The sequence below is a fragment of the Dreissena polymorpha genome, chromosome 4, assembly GCF_020536995.1.
Source record: "Dreissena polymorpha isolate Duluth1 chromosome 4, UMN_Dpol_1.0, whole genome shotgun sequence".
Lineage (NCBI taxonomy): Eukaryota > Metazoa > Mollusca > Bivalvia > Myida > Dreissenidae > Dreissena > Dreissena polymorpha.
The window spans coordinates 55,843,972-55,868,216 of record NC_068358.1 but is presented as its reverse complement, the minus strand read 5'-3'; the positions used below and the strand labels follow the sequence as shown (position 1 = coordinate 55,868,216).

Genomic DNA, 24,245 nt, shown 5'->3' with positions numbered 1-24,245 from the left:
TATCTCGACATCTAAAAGAAGTATAAACTGTATACATCATAGGCAGTTAAATCCCATTGAAATGAGGTGCAAAGCACACTAGCCATACCTCCTTTAAAATTATTTGAGTTATTGCCCTTTATTACTTGTGTACGCACATTTGGTCAGGAACATATCTTCCAAACTAAGAGAGCCATCAACTTCAAACTTAATAGGTGGGTAGATCTTATTGAGGGGATGTGCATTGCGCAAAAAAAACACAAAACTCTTGCCACCCTCGATTCCTCCTTCGTTAATTGTTGAACTTTGTTCGGACATAATTAGTATCTTAACAATAAAAAAAGATTTCAAATTAAACTTAATTGGAAGGTAGAACTCATTTAGGGGAACTCTTGCTGCCCCATTGTTAAAAACTATTACACGTTGTTAATGTTTGTGCTTAAATTTTGTCCAGTAGTGAGAGCATATCTCAAAATTACGAGTACTTCATAGATAAGTATATCTCATTGAGTGAGTGTGCATTGCACAAAATCCTAAACTCTTGGTCCCCTTCTTTAAGAATTATTGACATCGGTTGTTTTGCATTTAATATTTATCCCGAGCATATATTTTTAAAAACTTTAATAAGTTTCACCTTGAAATTTAATGATTAAGTAAACCTCGTTGATGAGATTCGAAGTGCACATGAAACAAATTTTTAATAAGGCATATTTTACAAATAATAATAGGTATCAACTAGACTGTTCATAGGTAGATCTCAAAACTGGAAGTGCAGTCCACATGAGCCATAACATGAGTTTTCACCATTTAACAGCAGTTGTCCTTGTGAATGTCCTTTTTGAAATTGAGTCCAGGGCATAATATATCTACTGTAATATGAGTAGGTGTCTGCGAAGCTTGCATTGTTGGTAAATCAGTTCTTAAAAACTGTACTGCCTATGACCACAAATAAAGCGGCATGCGGGGTGAGGCATTTTACGCACTGCGGTGTAGATGCTTTATTAGAGTCGCGTTCTGAGAAAGTGGTGTATAATGCATGTGCGTAGTGTCGTCCCAGATTAGCCTGTGAAGTCTGCACAAGCTAATCAGGGACGACACTTTCCGCCTATATTGGATATTTGCAAAGAAGAGACTTCATTCTAACGAAAATTGTCATAAAAGCGGAAAGTGTCGTCCCTGATTAGCCTGTGCGGACTGCACATGCTAATCTGGGACGACATTTTACGCACATGCATTATGCCCAATTTTCTCAGAACACGACTCATTATAAGAATGACAGTAATTTTGTTATCGATGTGCATACTTAGCGCGCCACGTAAAAAAACCCCAATTGATCACTACTTACTTACCAGAAATACGGATGAATAATGACTGATTCATTCTCTCAAAAAGGTTTTACTACAATGTACGTGATGACCTTCACAATGACCATCCGATGTTATGTATATTGGCTATCGGTTATTTAATGTTTTGCAGAAATACCATATGTATATCGAAAGAGCTTGATGACAGAGTTCAAATGTTGGACATGCATTTATTAAATTCATATTTTTTATGAAGCAGTATCAAATGTATTGTTATGAAACACTATAAAATGAATGTGTTCTTTATACTTGTCAGATTCACCAAATTTTTCAATTGTTAGCATCTTCGCGCGAGATTTATAGAAACAAAAAATACACACATATATTTCCCAAAACAAAAAGGCTTGGAAGTTAAATGAAGCACGACCGCGTCTCGCTAGTAAATGAGGGGTACGATTCCACATTAACCGTTTAATAAACTCAGAAAAAAACACGTTTATTTTACATGAAAATCAAGAGGCGCAAGCGGCTATAAGGATCGGCTGAAAATAACAGCATCACTTGCGCCGCAATTCGGGGTGTCGTTGAAACGAGCGACAAACACGGGTTAAGACGATAGCACCTTTATTTGGACAACATAAGTGCCAAACATGTCATCTAAAGTAGAAAAAATAAAAATGTGGCAAGCAATTATAAGACTCATAACAAAAGAAACACGAAATAAGTAAAAATTAAACAATAATACTGCAAATAGGGACAGAAAGGTGAACAAATCCTGAGTTAAACAACAACGAAACAACGCAGAAAGAAACAAAAAAATGACACTTTTAAAGGTACTTTCCGGCCTAACAAACAGTAAAACGAAGACAGTCAACGAACCTTATTGTAAACGAAAGATAACAAAACGCCGTTGCTACTGTTATCTAAAAAACGCTCATTGAGAGAGCAATGCTGAGCAATAATTGATGACTTATTTAATGAAAAGTACATCATTTCTTGAACATTAAATTTTACATGAAAACACAACACAATTATAAATCGGATTTCAAAAAATGTGATGGATGCAATGCGTCTAACTTGGCCTAAACCCTTAATAATCGTACACAATCGTTGTCGACACAAACAAATATTCATGTACAGAACTATACAGAACTATATCACAGTCATTAGAGGACAGATAATTGACTAAAACTATGTACAGCAATATAGTGAATATACATTGTCAATACAGATGTCTGCAGACGACTTTCACCAACAGTTCGGGCGGACGATCTGTCCTAGCGGTAGACGCATCCCCAGTGGAGGGTTGGACTTCGTCGGCGTCTGCTTGCCAGTGTTTGGATGCAGATCGTACAGGGTGTTTTGTGTCAAAGAGCCCAGAGGGCGCTTCTTAACGTGCGGCATGAACGCGACCTTACCCGGTGGTTCCGCCTGACTCTCATTCTCACACGCGCCTCGTTCAAAAGAGAGAGGCGTTTCATCATTCCGTGCCTTTTTGACAGGTGAACACTTGGGCGAAGTCGTGTCTGGACGCTTGTTCGCCACTCTGATGTCGCAATAGCGGATGTTCTGACTCAAGGATGGTGGTGAAAAGCGTGCCGATTGTTCTATGCGCTCCTGTGGAACGACCTGAACCTCGGGTTTGTTTGATCCGATATTGGCCGGTGCCGATACAGGCGCTTGTATTTTATTTACTTTTACACAAGCTGTCGGGGTTTCTAACTGCAAACTACGACTAATAGAATTGCTGTAGGCCAACGGATCCCGAGCACGCGCTGTCGACGCCTCTTCCGTCTTGGCATTCGTGTCCGAATCACCCGAGGAGCGTTCTTGTTCCCTTTGGTCCGCACCCTCTATACCGTCAGATCTGAATTTGAACTGCCGCTTGTCGTGACACCTTGCTAGCGCGGGACAGAACGGGTGGTTTTGTTGCAAATGAACGAAGTGGTTCTCCGGATCCGACGTTGAATGCCCGCAGTCTTCACAGACATACACCTGAAAAACAAGCAGGTGTCATAGAGTTTTAACAGCTGCGTATTTTATTGTTTGTGTTAAACATGCGTTTTTTTAACACGTACCATGCATACGATATAATATTAAACTGTGAAAAACTATTTCCGAATAACGAAGTCGGTATTTTTTAAAGCATTTAATTGACATAACCTCGCGATCTTCTAAACAACCAACGCTTTAGGGTTTCATCAGAGTCAACAGTGTAAAATACCAAGCATTGGCATAATTCTCTCCAACTCTTTGGGTAATGAAATAAGATCGCCAAAGTATCCCCAGAAGATTTGTCAACTGACTGCTATTATATCGAATACCACATCAGCAAAAACTATGACGTAAACTCACCTTGGTCCTTCTCTGTTTGTATCCGTAAGGCAGATCTGCGCCATGCACCTTGCGTGTGTGCGACTCCAGGGAGCAGCGCTGTGTGAACGACTTATCACAGGACGGACACTTGTACGGCTTCACACCTGTGGTGGATATAGAGCGAGGTTTGACATACAGCGAGATTGGATAAAGAGCGATGATGGACATAAAGCGATTATGGATATATAGCGAGGACGGACATAAAGCGATTGTGGGTAAAGAGCGATGATGGACATAAAGCGATTGTGGATATACATAGCGATGATTGACATAAAGCGATTGTGGATAAAGAGCGATGATGGACGTGTAGCGATTGTAGATGAAGCGATGATTGACATATAGCGTTTGTGGATATAGAGCGAGGATAGACATAGAGATTGCGGATATAGAGCAAGGATGGGCATATAGCCATTGTGCATATGGAGCGAGAATGGATATATAGTGAGGTTAAAATATACAGCGAAAATTTATAAAAAGCGACGATCTGAAATAATATGTATTAAGTGACCAAAAACGAACATAATAATCATCAATGTTTTGAAAATGATTACTTTTACCCTTTTTCAAAGATGCATATAAGATACGATTTAAAGTAGGTATTTGAGGCAATCAGGATCAGTTCTTTGCTAAATTCTTTTGTTCAATTAAGACATTTGAAACTATGGTCTAAATTGGAATACACCGTTATGCGAATTATTCTCCGAAAAATGAAACACGAATATTCGAATATTGTTCAGGTATTCCTTCCCGTCCCTATCCTTCTTTTCAAGATGCATGTCAGATACGATTAATATGTGTATTTGTGGCAATCAAGATCGCATTGTCTCGGAGGTTCGAACATTTGAATCTAAGGTTTAACAAGAGCACCGCATAACGGGTGCCACGCTCGGCTACGGGTGCAGTTTTGACCTTTGACCTTGACCTTTGACCTAGTGACCCAAAAATGGGTGTGGCGTGTAGAACTCATCAAGGTGCATCTACATATGAAGTTTCAAAGTTGTAGGTGGAAGCAATTTGATTTTAGAGCCAATGTTCAAAACCTTAACAAAATGTTCAGGTTTTAGCACGACGCGGGCGGCGGACGACACGACGAGCTAGCTATGACAATACCTCGGGTTTTCTCTGAAAACGCAGAGCTAAAAATCAAATCATCATATATACATTTATTTGAACAATAAAAAACTAATATTCAAAAACCATTCAAGTATTCAAATTCCTATAAAGTAATATACTACAATTTCATAGTATATGTTAGTTTACACGATATTGATAAATAAACGATATTTATAAAACAAACGACTGGTAACCCATTCCCGCGCTCACCTGTGTGGATCCTTGTGTGTCGCTTGAGGTCAAATGTATCATTGAATCCCTTGCCACAAAACGTGCACAAGTAGCGCTTCACGTCCGAGTGACACTTCAGATGACGGTTCAGCAGGCGTTGTAGGCTGAACTCCTTCGAGCAGAACTTGCAGACGAACTTGGAGTTGTCTGCCGAAACTTAAGTATATACGAAATTTCATTGAATGAGCGGTATAACAAGTGATTATATCACTTGATTTTTTTTGTAAGGAAATATCTGGCAATGTTTGTTTATTTTTATAAGATTTATGCAACGAATAGATAGTGTATTAATGATTAAATCTAAACTTACGTTTTTCTTTATGGCAAATGAACTGCAGGTTTATTTATCAATGTTTAATATGAGTGAGTACAATTTCGTTTTGAAATTAACTATGTATGTATGTGTTTGCTTTTTTCTTGATGTTTCAAAAGTGATTGTTATTTTGTTATTACTGTAATTAGGCTGACCCTGATGACAATCAGTATTTTAATAATATTTATGTATAATTATTATGTACCGGTACTTATTTTTATTAGCAGGATTATTCTTTTTGCTACATGTTATTACTTCTATGTTTAAAATCTATGAAAGTCAACAAAGTTATACATGTGCATGTATATACTTTGTCTTGATAACTACATATCTTATATGCAAACTTCGTAAAATTAAGCTATTATTACTACTATAATTAATATTTTATGGATGTCAACTCAAAGCAGAGTACTCACGTGACTCGTCCGGGAAGTCCTGCGCCTTGGGAGCACTAAAGGACGGGTTCTTGATGCCGTAGCCTCCGTTGATCACCTCCACTCCCGGCAGGGCGCTCTGATCCTACACGATAATGTTAAAAGTGTTGCAGGACGGGCTTGTAGTAAATAACGATGAATTTACCTTAAGATTTACCTGTGGATTGTTTAAAGTAAATTAAACACAAATACCGCCGATTTGAGATATAGTCAAATTGAAACATTGCGATCACCGTCTGCAAAACACATCATTACATCTAATGCATAGGAATTCTTTAAAATGTCTTAAATTAAAGCACTGTGCAAAAAATTAAAATCGCGTCAATACCGCAACCAAGAGAGTTATATTCATAACAGGAAGCATTGATTGGGTTGATATTAAGAATTTATTAATTTTATTTTATCTGTTACTTTTAATCGGCTCATTTTTACAAACATTCAAATCACCTTTATCAGATTTAGGAGAGGCGCCACCGGAAGGTTGGCGGGCGGCGCTGGTGGAAGGCTGTTGACGCTGGACAGTTTTTGGAGACCGGAAGTGCTGAATGCGCCTGCGCTTATGGGTGTGATCTGGTCCACGCATAAGTCAGGTTTGTCATGAAGTCTGTGCGCCGAATTGTTAGGTCGGTCCACCGCAGCTTCATTGGGGATCCAGTACTTCGGCAACGCGTGTTCCATTCTGAACGTCTGGAGAGGCAGTGAGTGGTAGTATAGCGGATGCTTGAACGCGTAGTCCGTAAGACAATGCGCGTCTGACCGGTAAAACTCCGGTCTCGGTTTAAAATATTCCATTCCCGAGTAAGGGAAGCGTTTTGGTGGCGGTGACTTAGTTCTTGTAGGAGCCGTGGTAGTCGAAAAATTGTCCCCTCGACATCCATTTACTAGACTCCTGGTGGACTCATGCGTCCCATTCTGGCTTGTATAAGCTTGGATCATCGACTTGGATTTCGGGCAAACAGTGGACGGGGCAGTCGTTGAGCGATCACTGATTGTTGAGGCAATGGTATGTTTGTCAGCCTCGGTGTCAACAATAGACCGCTGTGGAAGTTCAGAACATTCATTTTTTGTGGACGGTAAACTGAGTCGAGAAGTTCCACCCTTCGATATTTCTGACGTTTCCTCACTCTTGCTTTTCATGTGTTTAACCTTATTAGAGCATCCATTATCTGGCTCAAGTCTGGCGTTGTAAGAAGAATTGTTCTTAAAGGCTTCACTTTTATGATTGGCAAATGTTGCAAAGGACGGTAAACTGGGTGCGAAATCGTCTTGGCGGATATTTCTGGACGTCATGATGGCATGGTGCTTAGCCCAGGTTTCCTTCAGAATCTCTATTTGTACAGGGGGTGTCTGCTCGGTCAGTCTGCGGGTGGAGTCCCAGCGTCGGGGGACAGGATGTGCCGACCCCGGGGCGGCGTTCGTTACTGGTGGACAGCTGTTGGACCGCTGTCGGTCGCTCTCTACCTTGCTGATACTCACAGCGGAATGATGCCCACCATTTTCGGTGCCGATTGTAATGGTGTTTTTGTAACTGTGTTTTAATGGCAGTCTTAGACTATGCTCTCTAGAGCTATGAGATCCTTGAAACACTACATTTGGCCTCTGTGCTTGCATATTGCCACTAATGGATGTTTCCGTGTTATCTAAGACGTAGTTATTGGTTCCCATCAATGATGTCCACGTTCTACTGCTGTCACTAGGACAATTGTTTACTACCGGAGACGTCAGCAACTTCTGAGAGATGCGTGTTTCAGATTGAGACGAGGCTGGTGAGATACATGGCGAATTTTTGGGCGTCGATGACCGGAGCGGTTCGAGAGATGTCAGAACTAGCTTCGGTGGTAAACGAGTATCAGATAGTACGTATGTAGGTCTGGTCTCCGCTTTAAGTCCGTGTACTGAGGTGCACGGCACACTGGTCTGCGTATATGAGAGCGATTCTGACTTGCTTCTTTTTTCGATATGCCAGTCACCCAGTCCAGTTCCGTAATTCGCTCTTACCAAAATCGGCGAAATAAAAGTCTGGTTGGTAGAGGTATCACTGTCGCATTTGTTATCATCCAGATCATACGGTCTGAACAGTTTCGGCTTGCTGCTAACAGGCGTCGTGTTCTCCTTTCCCGTCCTCCTAGGCGGCGTCACTGCGTCATAGTCCGTGCTCACCAGCGTCGTCAGCGCCTTCTTCAGCAGTGCCCGGGTGCTTTCGCTGCCGGAAGCGCCAACCGCCTCCGATGCCTCTCTCGTGTAGTCATCCTGTCGCGTTGTTCCGTTCGGTCGTATGTTGGTACGCGAAGATGATTCCCCGAGCACCGGGACTGCTGATGTTGATGGAGGTGTGGAATCCATTGCCTGATTATTCCTCACACATTGAGCGTCTCTTGATATGACCCTACCTTAAAATATAAACAAATTACCGGTATGCATGTTGATTAAGATTACTAGACAGTTTTAATTACTGTTTATACTATTTTTCTTTATATAGAATCGACTATAGAATATCGTTAAGTTTTATAACAAAACTATTCTGGCATATATCTTCTAACATTGTAAATGATTCTGTCTAAAATAGTTTGAACGTATTTATTGCATCAAATATTCATGGGATTGGATAACAAGTTTTTGCAACATTATCTGTTTCCTCGCCCAGATACATAAATTGCTAAAATTCATTATTAAATGAAAGTTAACCAACACAATCAGTTAGTCTATCTAAATGTTTTAATATAGATTGACTCGAAACTCGTGAACTACATAAGCATGAATTTGTTCATTGAATTAGGTTTTGTTCATGCACGTTTTGCACGATTGTAATGAGAACATAACAGTAAGGTACGGTGATGTACGCTTCAATTAAATTAAACCGCTTCCAGTACAGACATTAATTTATCATCCGTAACGGTTCTTGAATATATTCATGCAATAAGTTCAATGCCAGGTTAACATCGGCGACATGTACACAGAAATTGCGAGTTACAGCCTGACACAGCCTATCAGCAGGTCGCTGCCGCGAAAACGCTAATTGCTACGTTCCCGCGCTTTTAATTTTGCACTCATGATATGCTTTCGACTCTTGATCCGTTAAAAATGCACAATTCTCTCAACATACAAGTTGTTTTAAATCCTTATCCACAAGTTTTGACGTTGAAATACATTCAGGAAGTGAACCTCTACCGTTGTAGAAATACGTATGAATAATTGAATACAGTTATCGACAGGTAATATCACATATCGTACTAGGTTATGAAAATATGATGTCGACATGATGCATATTTCGTTGCAAGAACTGCGACACGCTCAATATCTGAACAAACATACAGTTGTACAGTTTTATTGTTCATACAATAGACAATTGTCCATGTGTATACAGCACATAAATGTTATGTATATAACAAACGAGTGGTCACGTGACTAGTAAATTGTAGAAAATATAATACATATTTATAAACAAACAAAACATAAGCAAGAGGTCTATCCTTGTTATATGATAGATCAACATAAAAGGATTATGTACGAAATGTTAAATGACTAGGAATAATCATAATACAGATTAAACAAGTTTCTAAGTTTGAAGGCTTTTTTCACATATAATGCAAGGTTGTTATTGATTCGAACATTTTCGGATTTCATTAATTCAACAAATTTATACATATTTGGATTTTTCCAATAGTATTTATCAATGTACAGCTTTCTTATTTCTGAATATAGTTTACATTCCATTACAAAGTGATATTCATCTTCGAGCATTTGACATTCACAACAATTACAGTGTCTCTCCTGATACGGAAATGGAATAGGTTTTTATCATCTTCCGGCCTAAACTTTCAGTCTATGTGAAGATACACGAATTCTACTTAAGACACTTCTAAACTTGTTTGTTTTTATAGTTGTTAGATAAGGTTGCATTTTAAAATCACAAAAAGTTACATAAGTCCTAGCTCTGGACGAATTATTTAGCTCATTTTGCCAGTTTTGTAAAAATTGGTCATGTAATCGCAACTTTAACATAGACAAAAATATTTTTTCATCACCAACATTTTGGTATAGCCATGCATATTGAAATACATCTTACATCGTTTAGAGCGAACATGTTTGCGATAAACAACGTACGAGTTACCTCAAATCCAACGGTGTGCAACGTTAGTCCTAAAGTCACATTCGTTTGAGATTTGCTGCATAAGAAAACATGCAGATATACAGTACGCGACAGTAACTGGTTATTCCTTAATAATTAACCGACTAAATACCGAGTCTTTAATATGTACGTGCATAGAAATAAACAATTAACTTAAGTGAATTTGATCTTATCAAGAAACCTTCGCAATTAAAACTGAAAAGAGTCCGTATCATTGATCTAAAATGATCAAAATAGGTTATAAATAAAATCATCTCAATTGCTACTAATAAGCGGGTGACAGCTATATTGACGTAAACTAATTGGCCCCGACTCCCCTGCGTCCCCAATATCGAGATTTCCCCGCGGCCATTTACACTTACGGTACGGACAACAATGCAATCAATACTAAACGTACCATGTTAGTTAATTGAAATAATTATATCATAAAACTGCATCACGGATTCTGTCATATCAATGAAAGGGCCGCTACGCTAAACGTCCATCAATCAAATACCTGCACGTCAAAAATTGCCTTAAAGGCACAAAAACAGTATTCTAACTGTTTTGTGTTTATCTAAGAAAACAATGGCAGAAATCCTGTAAAATGTGACAGTTTCCTTTGAAAACTTTACCCGTTATTTTACAAGCGTCGTAATTATGAATGTAAAGAATGCATTATATTAAAATTCAAATGAGGTTAGATTATGAAAGGTTTATAAATGTTAAATGAATCGGGCAATTTTATGTTTTTTGGGGGGAGCCACACACACTAATCATCATCGTCTAGTGACACGTTTTATCTACCGACATTTCTTCGACATAGTCAACAAAAGTTCACAACTTAATCCTTAGTAGCAAAAAATGTACTATCAATTTTAAAGCATATCGTCCAGTATGCAAAATTCATGCAAATGACACTTTAATGCCTGAAAGCTCATCCTGACGGGCGGAAGTGGCCATCTAAAGGACGGAAGACAGCCCGCTGGAGCGAGCGTGAAAGAAGACGACACTACAGTGACAATGGCGTTAGCCTCGTTACGGTATCAGTCACCCACCCGACCGTCTTCTCCCTACGGGGTGGAATACTAGCAGACGACATTATTTTGTTCAACAACAATGCCCGAGAAAAAAAAATCCATAATTTATTTCGGTGAAACAAATTTAAAAACAGGGTATCAAAATTATAATATTGAAAAAGCATTATTTTCTTTTTGTTTGTAAATATTCAATAATGTCAAGAGTTTGATTTCCGATGCATATCAAATAAACCGTTGGATTATTATTAATTCACGCATACCGCGATGAAATGAAACTTTTGTACATTACAGTCCCTAAAAACATATTATGCACTTCACTGAAAACTCATTTTACAACTGCGGAACCACTTAAACTTATTACGAAGATAACGTTAAAGAGCCGGATCCTACAGCATGCTTAAATTGCCGACATACTAACGCTGGTTCCGTAGACTTGGAAAAATATATCACACTGTTTAATTACGCAGCCCAAACAACTACACGGCGCACTACAGAAAAGCCCAGCCTTCAATATAAACGTTCATTAGGCGTTGATTCAAAACTTATTCTGGGACATGTTATCTTATTCTTAAGATAACAAAAGCAATATTGTTCGGTTAGTTACCCACCATAAAGGACTTTTGTTACATAACATAGACTAATCATAATTTCACAGTGCTGTGTTATTACACCGACAGCCGATGAACTTGACATGAACCTTACATATAACAGGCAATTAGGCAGCGGCACATGTGCTAATGGTTATCATGGGACCTGCAGGTTTTGGCGCTAAGACGCTACGTTCATAATGTTCTCGGCGCAGCCGAAATCTCTGTCGCCCGCCGACTTACCAGCACTCTGCGAAAGTCAAGATTCCGTTAAACCATTTTGTCCCGTTACGTGGCGCCATTTTGTTCAAAAGGAGCGCACAGAACGATATTGATTTACTGTCAGAGCTCGCAGAACCGTTATGAAAACTAGAAGACAGTGGCATATGGCGACATTATTGAGTCTCTTTGTTCATGGGGAATATTTTTATATCTCTTAAGCGTCCCTTTATCACCCAAAACGATTTTTTTAAACGACATACATCCACCAAATACGATTTGACTTTAATTTACAATATTTGTTATTTTAATGTTATGTTTGTTATATGAATTTTAAGCAAAACCTGTTCGTTTTTTTTTGTTTTGTGTGAGCAATTTTAAATTATATTCTACAACTTTGAATAATATTTTTTTCCAAATACAAACTTTTAAATCAACATTACCGGTGGTAAAGTTTTCTTGACACATGTCCCAGATATTGCAATTCTGGTGCTACGACATTCTATAAAGGACATATTATTCGTACATAAACGCGTCTCAACTTAATTTTATATTGACGAGGTATGTGTTGCTATTTAAATGGGTTTAAAAGGTATTTATTGTCGATTAAAATTCCACAGTTTGAAGTCCTATTTATTACCGTGTAAAACAGATGTTACATTTTTCGCTTTTGTGACTTCACTGCTTTTATTATTACCACGTTTTGTACGTTTGAATAATTCCATATATTCAATAACCTGTTCAACCGAAAGATGGGAATCGTTTTCAAATTTAAATAGCACTTTTCATCCCCCTAAAACCTGTTGCGAGTCCATTTCAATGGTGAACAGTTCTAAATTGCATAATCAATGATAATGGTGATTTTACTGTGACAGTTGTGAAAGCATTCGCCCGTTCAGTTCTTTGTTTGACCAACCTAACGGAAACGCGCCATCGCAGTCCATGAATGGTGACCGCGAGGGGATAATTTGTGCGTAAACAGTTAGCGAAATCCCTTTTCAATAAAGGGCTATCACGCGGGACTCAGTGGGTGCTTCAATGCTGTAGGGGTCTACCCGCTGCCGGCGTACATTTGCGATACGGTAGTTATGCACGCCGACATGTGGGCCGAGTGCGGACACACATGCCCTTGTAAATTGCTCCAATATGTCATGAAAAGTGTACGGAGTTCACCGTGCCCTGGTCAGTAAGTGATAACTGGCGAGTTATTTTAAACCATTACCGCGCCCATTGCACCCTACATTTGGTTGAGAGAGAAAAGAAACAGGATAGTATTTCATAAGCGTGGTTTCTAAGAATTTCAACTGTTTTCAGCCCGCTGTTCGTTCGCGATCAAATAGAACAAACTACCCGAAAAACATTAACTCCGAAGAAGAAAATAACATTTGAATTTCAATCTCACAATCAACAGGTGACGGGGATGCTGGTAGTTGCTGTATGCAAATAAGTTCAACAGGCGACCTTCTCATTTAAGAAAGCCACTTAATAGCAAGCGACTGTAAACTTGTATTCAATCGACTAGTAATTGTTGTTAAAATGTGCGTGATGGGGGTGATTTAAACATGTTAAAATCGAAGTTAAATTTCGTCATAAAATAAATCACCGTCTTGTTATAATGATCAATTGAAGTTAACTAACATTATGAGCGGCTAGATGTAGACGGAGATTGCTTATTGAACAAAATCGACTATGATTATTTATTGCATCCACCCACCAGCTGCTATTCAGCCTGTTGATGATGATGGCGTATAGTTTCAAACATCGCCGTTCAGAGTAGTTCTCGCAATTTATTAATTAAGTGTTAACTCATGTTCACAAAGAATGTTATTTTGAGACTTTTCACTCGTTTGTTGCAAAGCACCCAAAAGCAATACGACTCTAAAGTTCATTAAAATTTATAGCTCATGTACACAAAGAAAGTTTGTGGGCACGTCAACATAATTTCCTTTATATAATTCATGATTGCTGAGGTACATTATGTCTCAAACTCCCATGTCAATTACGTCTTGAGACTGGAGTTTACTACTATCTTAATCGGATAAACAAATAAACACCAGCGTGTCTATACAAATACCGCAAGTGAAACAGTAAACCCATGCCATGGGTAGGGGATGCTAGATAACTGTTAATTCGGCTTAACTATCATACCAATAAACCGAATAATAAACCGTACACTTTTATAGCCCCGCCGACAAACCCTCGCTTTAAGTCCTTGAATGGAGATTTTACGGCGCCCGATTTGGTCTATAATCTGGGCCCCGACTTAACTGGGTCGAGGAGTCAGATTTCTTAAAGCTTAAAAAGATTCAAGTACTTAAAGAACAGGTGGCAGGAAACTGTTGAATGCAGACGGGTTTGTATCTATGGTAACACCTGCTGCGAGATAACATTTAGACAAGTGCAACTTCCGCACGCATTTCCAACGGAATATTCGTTAAAAAAAACAGTTGCAAGAGTATAATATATACAAATGTGAAAAAACCTTTCAAATAATTGTGTTAATACTGCACTGATAAAAAAAACATGAAACTGTATGTGTCATATTCATATGGGAAAGTGTAAAAACGTCAAATGATCTAGCTAGATGTATTCCATATTTCATGCCCTTCATGTTCTTCCATGTTCTACACGTCCATAATAGTTACTAGTCAAAACAATAGACGTAATCTACCGATTATATCGACCTCATATTCATAGAAGTAGGTTACTAGTATATGCACGAACTTTTATATTATTTATACGATATAAAGTGCCTAATACCAGTGTAATCATGTAATAAATACATGAATCAAAATATAACATTACAGCGATAATTAGTTCACCATCTGTCAATTAACAATATCCTACACTAATGAAGTTTTAATTCATATACGCAATAAAAAAATTACATTAAATAAAACGTGTTACCTTGAAATGTCACTTCTGTCAGACTTGATTTAACCTCATTGCAATTGATACTTCCGTCTAAACGGACATTTGACGTATATTTTATGGTTCCTGACGCATTTAATTCATGTGATTCACTGTCCCGTTTCACCAAGAAAGTTTTTGGCATAGTGTCCGTCCGTGTGAACAAATGTCAACATAATATACACGAAACTTCATAGCTGACAAGTTATCATTCAGATTTTCACGTTGTGTTCTATTTTCATATCAAGCGCGTTTGAGGATTAATGGACATGCGCATGCGCGGAAAATCGTTCAGCCATTTAAATTCTTCTGCTTTGTTATGATAGCTAGAGGCGTCTGAAGGAACAAGTATTTGGTAAATAATTTCAGTCCTTTACATCGACTACTTCACACCCGAGTTGAATAGATAATGAACAGAGTGACAATTTGTTTATGTCTGTTACGCAATTGCGTCTAGTTTTTGGTTAAACAGGTAACAATTATTGATTATTACAGAATTTCCCCCGCGTAAACCCCTTGAACCCGTTATGCTCTTTTTGAGAAAACCGTTACATTGTGAATGCAACAAGTTTCAAATTTTGGCTCCGGGTATAAAGGGTCCACAAAGGATCGGGCTACGGCGATATTCGCGTTAAGTTCGCTTTCGGCTTCTTGTAATGTCAAGGAAATGGCGGTGTCGACGACAAGATGATGAGCATCTTTCAGATGATGAACTATGCTTAGATTATATTATTATTATTATTATTATTAATTATAGAAACAATGATAATATGGATAATTATGATTTATTATAATAATTATTATTTATTAATTACAATAATAAAAATATTAATGTCGGATAATCACCTATCATACGTGTTATCCGCTGACGATAAAGAACAAAATTATTGCATAACTACTCGTTAACAACGCTCAGAAATGTTCGTAAAATATTGCAAAGATCTAATAATACATTTATTTCCAAATTGATGTCTTATTCCAACTTCACATAATACGATGTACACGTTTCTTTGAAGCGATGAAGTTTTTATCCCTGCTAAAGTCTGAGCAGGGCTTTTCTCAGCTGATCATATAGCTTTTACTTCAATGGTCATATGAGATTTTCAGTCTAGAACAAAGACTAGTACATGAAGCGTCAAGTTACCATTTTACTCAGTGGTTTTCATTTATATCATTTGTTTCATTACAATTTACCAAGATATTGATTAGTTTTTACTAGTTATATTTTCCATATTCGTCTATTATGTTTTTATTTTCGCTTTAAGACATAAGACATATCCTCGGCGAATAAGTTACACTGAAAAAAGGGGATTTTTTTATTTCAATGTGATTATTTTCCTAAGGAATTAACACTTATTTATCATCTATAAAGTTATTAGAGTTTTTGCCTGTTAATTGACATTGAGGAATTTCTTCTTTTCAATTGTTTATTAGTAATTATTGTATAAAACTTCATGAAACTTGTTTATATCTGTGTATTGAAGTGTATCCTCACCCTGGACATATGATTAACTTAAGAGTAATGGCGCTTTTATTGATTGTCGTTTTGAAATAGATTTTTTTTTAAATGTGTATATAGAATTTAATTACATTCAAAATAAGTGTGTATGATAGTAGTGTATTGCCTTTTGAAAAGGCACTATTAATTTTTTTTGGTATCATCTAATTTGCTTGTCCAGAGCATTGGGTATATTTAGAGTTATTTCCTTTAAACATTATATTATATTTTGCTTTTTTGGGGCATGCAACACATCGGACTCCCGGAGTTCTAATTCGTTTGAATTAAGTTTTTTACCCGACTGGCGTGTCATATAAGAAGCAAAAACAGTGATATTGTCATAAGAAATATATTTTGATAAAACTTGAAACTTGAAACTTGCTAATTTGATGAAACGCCTATTTATATAATTATATTCAATAGCGTTGTACAAAACATATAAATATACATGCAATTGATAAAAATGAGAGTGATTGATACTTTTATGCAGCATTAATTAAAGGATTAATAATCTAAAAAAGTGTGATATAAATAAAAATGCTGTAAGAAACTTAAGCAATAAAACAATACAGGCTACGATATTAAAACACAGGAAAAATAAAAGTTAGGGTTAAAACAATAATTATAATGATTTTATGAGCAAAGTTTTGGCAATATAAAGATACTGTTTTATCATTAACTGAAAGGATACGTGAAAGGATATTTCTGCACTCTGGCTGTCGGATCCCACAGCTACCGGTCGCCTGTCACCCTTACGGACACTGCTTTTGGGTTTTAACCGTATTGAACTATTGTGACTACAAGTCACAAATAGACTGACCAAGTGTGACTACAAGACACAATTTGAAGGTTAAAATTTCAGTGTGACTATAAGACACAATTAGAGGGGCTAAGCGTGACTAAAAGACCGCTGGATGATGTCATTCAATCATTGAGCAGAGAAGCCCTAATGATTTTTGGTTACCGGTCACTTGTACAATAAATATCCTTTTCGAGCTAAGAAGCCCACACAATTCTTAAATTTCTTAGTCCTCTGAGTCATGGTTGTTGGACAAATAAGCCCATACAACTGGGCCTCGATTTGTTTTGAAATCACAGGTATTCAAATTAAAATAGGTTGTAAAAGTCTCTGAAGAGAAATGTTTTCAAATTTCTTTTGAAAATGTCTATTGAGACAGAAGTCCGAATGCTTGATGGTAGGTCATTCCACAGTTTCGGACCAACAACTCCGAAACTCCTGTCCATGAAAGTTTTTCTCTTTGTGCGTTTCACATCATAACTAAACATCCGTCATACGAGACAATAGATCGTAGGTTACGTGCTGGTACTTTTTCTTTTAAAAGTTCTTTAAGGTATTTTGGATAAAATGTATTTGGACATTAACAATTCAATTGTATAATGATGCGATGCCAAAATGACATAACACTATTAAACCAGACTGCGTAATGGACATCACATGCAGTTTTTACTGGCAGAATTGTCTTCAACTTTTAAAATCGTTTCTCTTCATTACTTTGTGTTCTAAATGCTTTTTTAAGGAATTGATATATATACATATCGGATAAAATTAACACAAGCACTGCATTCTTCAATGCATTTGCATGTGCAATGCTGTTATACTGTTACAATAAGATTTTTTTTAACAGTTGTTTTTCATGAAATTGCATTTAAATGTTTTGTGATTTATGCTTTAAACACGAGAGTCTTGTTCTGAGAAAACAAGGCTTAATACATGTGCATTAAGTGTCATCCCAGATTGGCCTGTGCAGTCCATGCAGGCTAATCAGGGACGACACTTTCCACTTTTAAGGTATTTTTAGTTTCAAGGAAGACCCTTCTTACCGAAAATCCTAGTTAAGGCGGAAAGTGTCGTCCTGATAAAGATTAGCCTGTGTTGACTGCACAGGCTAATCAGGGACGACAATACGCACATGCATTTTGCCCAGTTTTCTCAATACACGACCGATGTAATGTATGTACATCTGGTCACTCCTTGTTTGAAATGCACTTCAATGCACCACGCAAGCTTAAAGATGTCTTCGTTCTGTTTTCTAATTTTTGTTCCCTTTTAAATTTATTCACTATTGATTTTGCTTTAGCATGCCCACGCACCGTTAGAAAAAGATCTATTGAGTCTTCTATATACTTGTCTGTGCATATTTCTTGTTCATCTTCTTCGGTACTAGTTTGCGGAAAAAAGCATTTTCTTATAGTGTCCAACCATGAAGGAATCGAAAATTGCTTCTTTCATTTATGAATTAAGCATTGATGAATCTCGTGCGCTTTCTACCTTTCGAGTTACAGTCTCAAATTCTCTCACTAACAGAAAAAAATTGTCACATGTTTTTTTAAGTCCTCCCCTGTTTTTCTGTTTGTACAATGTTGTAAATTTATCAGTGAATGTTTTTTCGCTTGAATTGTCAACAAGGCCATTGATGTGTTCAATTTGTTTCTCGCGCATACTTTTGTCCTGTATTCTATAGTATTTTTTTTCTAAAGCTCTGATAATGTATCCTGCTATGTAAAACAGATCTTTATTGTCTTGATCACTTAATGCAGTTTGATTTTTGTCGCTATGTTTTTTCTCTAATTGTCCCCATTCTTTGAGGATTTCTCCAATCAAATTCATCAAGCAGTCCTGGAAGTAATTGTTTAAATCATGGTCAGTCACTGATGGGATGACACCTTTAAGTGCTTTAATGCCTTCACTTAACATCACAGGGTCTATTCTACACATGTGCACCTTTTTGAAAAAAACCTCTCCTTCTTCAACATTTGAAATTTTATTTCCTGCTAAGCATTATCCCATTACCGACCTCATGAAATTCTCAAAAGATGCATTTTCTTGACACTCTTTAGCTATCACAGGGGTGCTAGAGGAACCAAATATATTGTACATAGGGTCTGTTTGAAGATTCTCTTAGCTGGTTTTAAATGCGATTGGAAATACTTGATTGAACCTTTGATTTTCAATATCATCAGAATGGCGTTTGTCACTTGAAGAATGTGGACTCCTTTTAAAGTCTCCAGCTGCAATAAAGATATGGCTCCGGACGGACGGATGGACAACGCCAAAACAATATCCCTCCGCTGATGGCGGGGGATAACTAGGTTTGTGATTCATACTACTGAAGTTTTTTTCAGGAAGTTTTATTAATAATTATATTGTGTTGTAAATAAATCTGTTTGTAAAAACATTAAGATTATTGGGAAAAAATAAATTGCATCGCAACAGAGGCTCATTAAGTCAGTTTCCTGAGTAGACATAGCACAAGATGAATTGCTCAAAACTGGTAGCGATACAAACAGCTACAGATACATATTGATACACATGTATAAATATCCATATTACAATATATAAGGCAGATAACACTTCTGCAACTGACTATACAGGCATTTATTGATGTTGATTAGCCTGCATATTTAATAGCTATTTGAACTGTCTACTTTCACTAAAGGTTTTTGGCATACATGCATTTTTACAGGTAATGGTGGAACAACATTTGTCAGTCTTCAGTTCGTATATGATCTCTACAGCGAGAGACTGTTCGACTTTCGGGTGCTACTTATTCATGCCGATGGGAAAAGCCAGAGGATGCCAAGCGCAAGTGTACTGGGAAAAATATTCTCTCCAATACCTAAGGGCAAACATTCAATGTATGAAATGCTAGATATAAAACTGGCAACATTTTGTCCATTAATTCCCCAAATGTGCCCAGGGATTTTCGTGACTTACGCCGATGATTTCCTGGTATATACACTTGGAAACAACCATGAAGGCATTAAGTTTGCCTCAGAAGGTTTCACAGCACTTGCGCATCCTTCAACATTAGAGGTAGGCGTTGGACATGGAGTGTATGTGTTTGATAAAGTCGACCTCATAGATCCGAGAATTCCACTGCAGCGCTGTAACTGCAATCGTGTATTACAGAAACCCAGCATAGAAATAATGATTAAAAATGGCGCAGTTTTGGAAAATGAGAATATGAACTTTGCTGAAGGAATTAAAATTGAGGGAAAGGCTGCTTACACTGATAGTTCGTTTTTCTTTGCTCAGGATGTAACGAAATTGCTGTCAAACTTTCTCAAAGCCAATGGCCCCATCCAAGGCGAAATTGATGCATATGGGGATTTCCTTCAGACTCTGGGACCAGGGTCCACAAATGAGTACACCAGCAATATGGCAAACGTCAGCGCTTGCACTCCAAAGCTGGAGGAAACAAGAGACTGCATATACACGCTTCTGAAAGGAACCCCATTAGTGTTAATGGTCATGAATGCATCCAAGTTCATCCACATCGGGACAACCAAAGAATACATTGAACACTTCTGCTGTGATGCCGAATTTCAAGGAGAACTGGGCCTTGGGAAAGATGTGTTTAATTTGTGGATAGAATGGCAGAGTGGAGACAATCTTAATGACCAATGTCACGGAGATGAAGCTCTACCAATCAAGAAGTGTAGATTGTCTGACACATCTTTAGGTTGTGTAATGCATAGCCGACTTCCACTGAGCTCCTTTGTTGCTCGCACAGCCGTTGTAGAGTACTGCAAGTTTCTTATTCCAGTAACAGTAGGACAAAACTGTATTCTAAGCAACTGTGAGTTCACTTCTCTAAGTGCATCAGAAATGAAACACATAGGAATTTCAGACGAGGATTTGCCTAAGGAGTGTATAACTATCCCTCCCAATGTGTTCTTGCGCACTGTCCCTGTACACATTGGTAACAAAACTCAGTTTGTGACTGTCTTCTTTGATATAAAGGAGAACTTGAAGAAATCCACAGATAGTAATGACGTACAAAATCTGCCTTTTCTTGGAAAGGTTATCAGCGACTTTGCTCGAGTGACAAATGCTAACATTTCAAGTGATGCTCCTGACATGAGTGATGGTAAATCCAAAGTAAATGTGTGGTTCTCCAGCCTGTTTACAGCTGCCGCCACACCTAGCAAGTCTTTCATTTTGGCGCTTTTTTGCATAAAAGCACTGAAAACAGATGATGATTCTGTAGTTTCCTTGGAGGAAAAATCTCTCTTCTCCATGGCATCTCTGCTGAAGACCAAAGATGTTCATGAAATGCTGAAAAAAAGGAATGATCTTTACCAAGATATTAAGCAAGGATTCTGTTGAATTAATCAGAGAGTGATTAAATAATACAGCCATTCAGAGGTGTTTAAATCAAATGTCATTGCCGGTGATTTAACTGCTGTCAACGCGGGTTATTCTACTGAAGTACAAATTACATTGTGCTGTTTACTTTGCCAATGGCAATTTTACAATATCTGAGTGTAAAAAGTTCAAAATTAAGTAAAAGCCATTGTTGAATTAGTATTTAATTTCCATATTTGGTAATTCTGTGCTAATAAACGTTCATGTTATATATTTCAATATTGTGTTGTCAAATTTATTTTATAATTTATAAGGCTTGGAATACAATAATTTATCTGTACTTGTATTTGAAAAGTGATTGTTTGATGACTTTTGTGATGTTTTTGTAAAGGGACAGCTTAACAGTCAATATATTTTAAGATCTCTGATATTTTAGATTCAAATCTGGGAGTTTTGTATTTTATGATAAGCGCTGTTTTTTCTTGGCTTCTAGTTGTACTACACTTATTGATGTATAATTCAAGTTGTTGGTTAAATGGATGTTTAAGTTATTTATTTTACAGAACTTTTTTATAATTAAATTATGTCTGGAAATGCTTTTCACCTATGTGCAATGCATTGAAACTAAGTTTACGTACATGTGGTTCTTGCTAGTATTATTTTATTAATTTTATCATATTTTAATAAATAAACAAACTTACATTTAAATTGTAGTTTTGTAAATAATAATTTATAATTGAGCCTTTTTAAAACGATATTAACAATTACATTTAAATCTGATAACATTGATCTATAATTGTTTGAAAGTGTAGAAAATACAGGTGTTGTTTTGAAATTTGGTTTTGGGTATCGCATACTACTTTTTTAGTGATTGTTAATTGTTTGTTGATAAATTATTTATGACGTTTACGGTTTCATAATATACTTATTGGTCGATTGGTTTGATTATTAAATTAAACAATTTATATTCCACACATTTGCATTTCTCACTGGATTTCCCTTATCACAATCCATGTTTTATATGCCATAATTTATTAATTCGTTTACTGGAGAGACAAACATCATTTAAACTGCTATGTTTTCTATTTATGAAATTATTTAGTTGCACTTTGTTACCTTCCAAAAAGTATGTGCCCAAAGTATTGGTAAACCAGTGGTCCCATGAAAAGTATTAGTTGGTTAACTAACCGCAATAATATGACTGAAATACTGTTACAAAGAGCTTAAAATCCAATTGAGCAAACAACCACCCCTCCCAAAAAAAGGGGTGGGGATGCACTGGATTCATCCTGGACGTCAGTTTGTTTGTCTGTCCATATACAGAAACTGATTTTCAACTTACAATACGCATACGTAAATTGACAAAATTGAAAAAGTTGTTTCAGATTCGCAAATTTACGGTTTAGTTATGATATTTGTGAGGAAACAGTATTACTGAACATTTGCCATGGTCTAATATAGCCATTATATGCATCTTTTGACGATTTAAAAACCTAAAAATTATAAAGCGTTGCAACGCGAAACGATTGATTAATTTGGAGAGTTCTGTTGTTGTCGTTTAAATTTGTGAAACTACGAAGATTGCTTATATAGCTTATAAAATACGCATATAATGTATGCTTGGCAGGATAGCTCAGTTGGCTAATGCGTTTTTGCTTCAGGATTCCTGGGGACACTGGTTCGAGCCCTGCTACAGGCTACTTTTTTGTTCCTTTTTTAAATTTTATTTTTGATTTTTTTACTGGAGCTTTTAAAATTTAATGTTTACATTTATCAATATATAGCATTTAATGACAAACTTCAAAACATGCCAAAATCTGCGAAAAGGCCCCTTTAAAATTAGAATGTCTATAACATGAACATGCTGTGCACGTAATTTGTCCCGTCCGTCTATAACATTAACATGTTGTGCACGTAATTTGTTCTTATGAAACTCAATAGCTTCAGGTATGTGTATTGTACTAATACACATACCTGATAGCTTGCAGAAAAATCCGTAGATTATTACAACAATAACAAGTACATGAAGTCCGTAGAGTTTGATGGAGCGGAATTGCGAAAAATCAGAGACGTAGATATCTACGTCTCTGGAAAAACGTACACAAACTTCTGTTGCTCACTCAAAGATCATGACTATACAGTCAGTCATGTACCACCATTGTATCAGAAACTATAAAGAAAAACAGCTTTCAGAACGGCATCAGGCAACACATGTATATGTTGTAATTTAAGAGCACACATGCATATGCCACTGAATGATTTTGTGTAAAGTTGTTTGTGGGTATAAAGACAATTTTAAAAGAGGTGTATGCCCCTTTTCAAACGTGATGCGTATGCTCATCAATGCCATAACAGAGATGTTTTCTACTTCCTTTTGATCGTTTTAGAAACACGAATGATACACCTCCGGAGTCCCACGGGGTACTGTCTTGGGCCCATCTTATTTCTAATCAACATACATGGCTGCTGATTATATCAAACAGCATGATAGGTCTCTAAGACTTTTTGCCGATGCATCATCTACAGAAATATCAAGAGGTTCTTCGACGCCCATAAGGAACAGCTAGACATTGAAGCTGCATGTCGATGGGAGCAGGACTGGATTATGCAATTCCGCCCTGAAAAATGTTACATCCTCAGTATTACCAGGTATGGTATTACTCAAGAAGTAAATCATGTAATCTTCACATATAAAATACATTATCACATCCTTGAAAAAGTAAATCATGCCAAATATCTATATATTACGCTAAATATGTCTTACACTCCAAAGTAACATCAAATGGGATATTTAAACATGTTAACTCAATCACTAATGATGCAAACCAGGCACTAGGATTTCTTCGCCGCAACCTAAAAATTAGCCTATCAAACGTTAAAGATCATGGTTTCAAACATCACATATACCACAACACACGCTTAGTAACTTATATGATAGACACCCTCAACTGACCCACACTTGGTACACCCAGAACACGTATACAAGTATCCACCATGTAGTTGCCATTACTCCTCTCGATAAT

The 24,245-nt window shown here is 37.1% G+C and overlaps 2 protein-coding genes across 2 annotated transcripts; one reads left to right on the top strand and one right to left on the bottom strand.

Annotated features, from left to right (window-relative positions):
• Positions 1 to 1,890: 1,890 nt before the first annotated feature.
• On the bottom strand, positions 1,891 to 14,849 carry LOC127879374 (uncharacterized). The gene is made up of 6 exons (XM_052426152.1): positions 14,612 to 14,849; positions 6,198 to 8,140; positions 5,733 to 5,835; positions 4,983 to 5,159; positions 3,639 to 3,763; positions 1,891 to 3,278 (listed from the first exon to the last, which is right to left on the bottom strand). The coding sequence occupies exons 1-6, from the start codon at positions 14,757 to 14,759 to the stop codon at positions 2,532 to 2,534; spliced, it is 3,243 nt and encodes a 1,080-aa protein (XP_052282112.1). The 5' UTR covers positions 14,760 to 14,849; the 3' UTR covers positions 1,891 to 2,531.
• Positions 14,850 to 19,821: 4,972 nt separating this feature from the next.
• LOC127878440 (fucose-1-phosphate guanylyltransferase-like) lies at positions 19,822 to 21,243 on the top strand. Its single transcript, XM_052424964.1, has one exon. It carries the CDS (start codon positions 19,822 to 19,824, stop codon positions 21,241 to 21,243), a length of 1,422 nt encoding a protein of 473 aa, XP_052280924.1.
• Positions 21,244 to 24,245: the final 3,002 nt, after the last annotated feature.

Coding starts and splice junctions, on each gene's coding strand:
- LOC127879374 (XM_052426152.1), bottom strand. CDS start 14,759: ATGCCAAAAACTTTCTTGGTGAAACGGGACAGTGAATCACATGAATTA. Junction 8,141..14,611: donor GACAGAAGTGACATTTCAAG/GTAACACGTTTT, acceptor TTATATTTTAAG/GTAGGGTCATATCAAGAGAC. Junction 5,160..5,732: donor GGACTTCCCGGACGAGTCAC/GTGAGTACTCTG, acceptor TATATACTTAAG/TTTCGGCAGACAACTCCAAG.
- LOC127878440 (XM_052424964.1), top strand. CDS start 19,822: ATGTGCCCAGGGATTTTCGTGACTTACGCCGATGATTTCCTGGTATAT.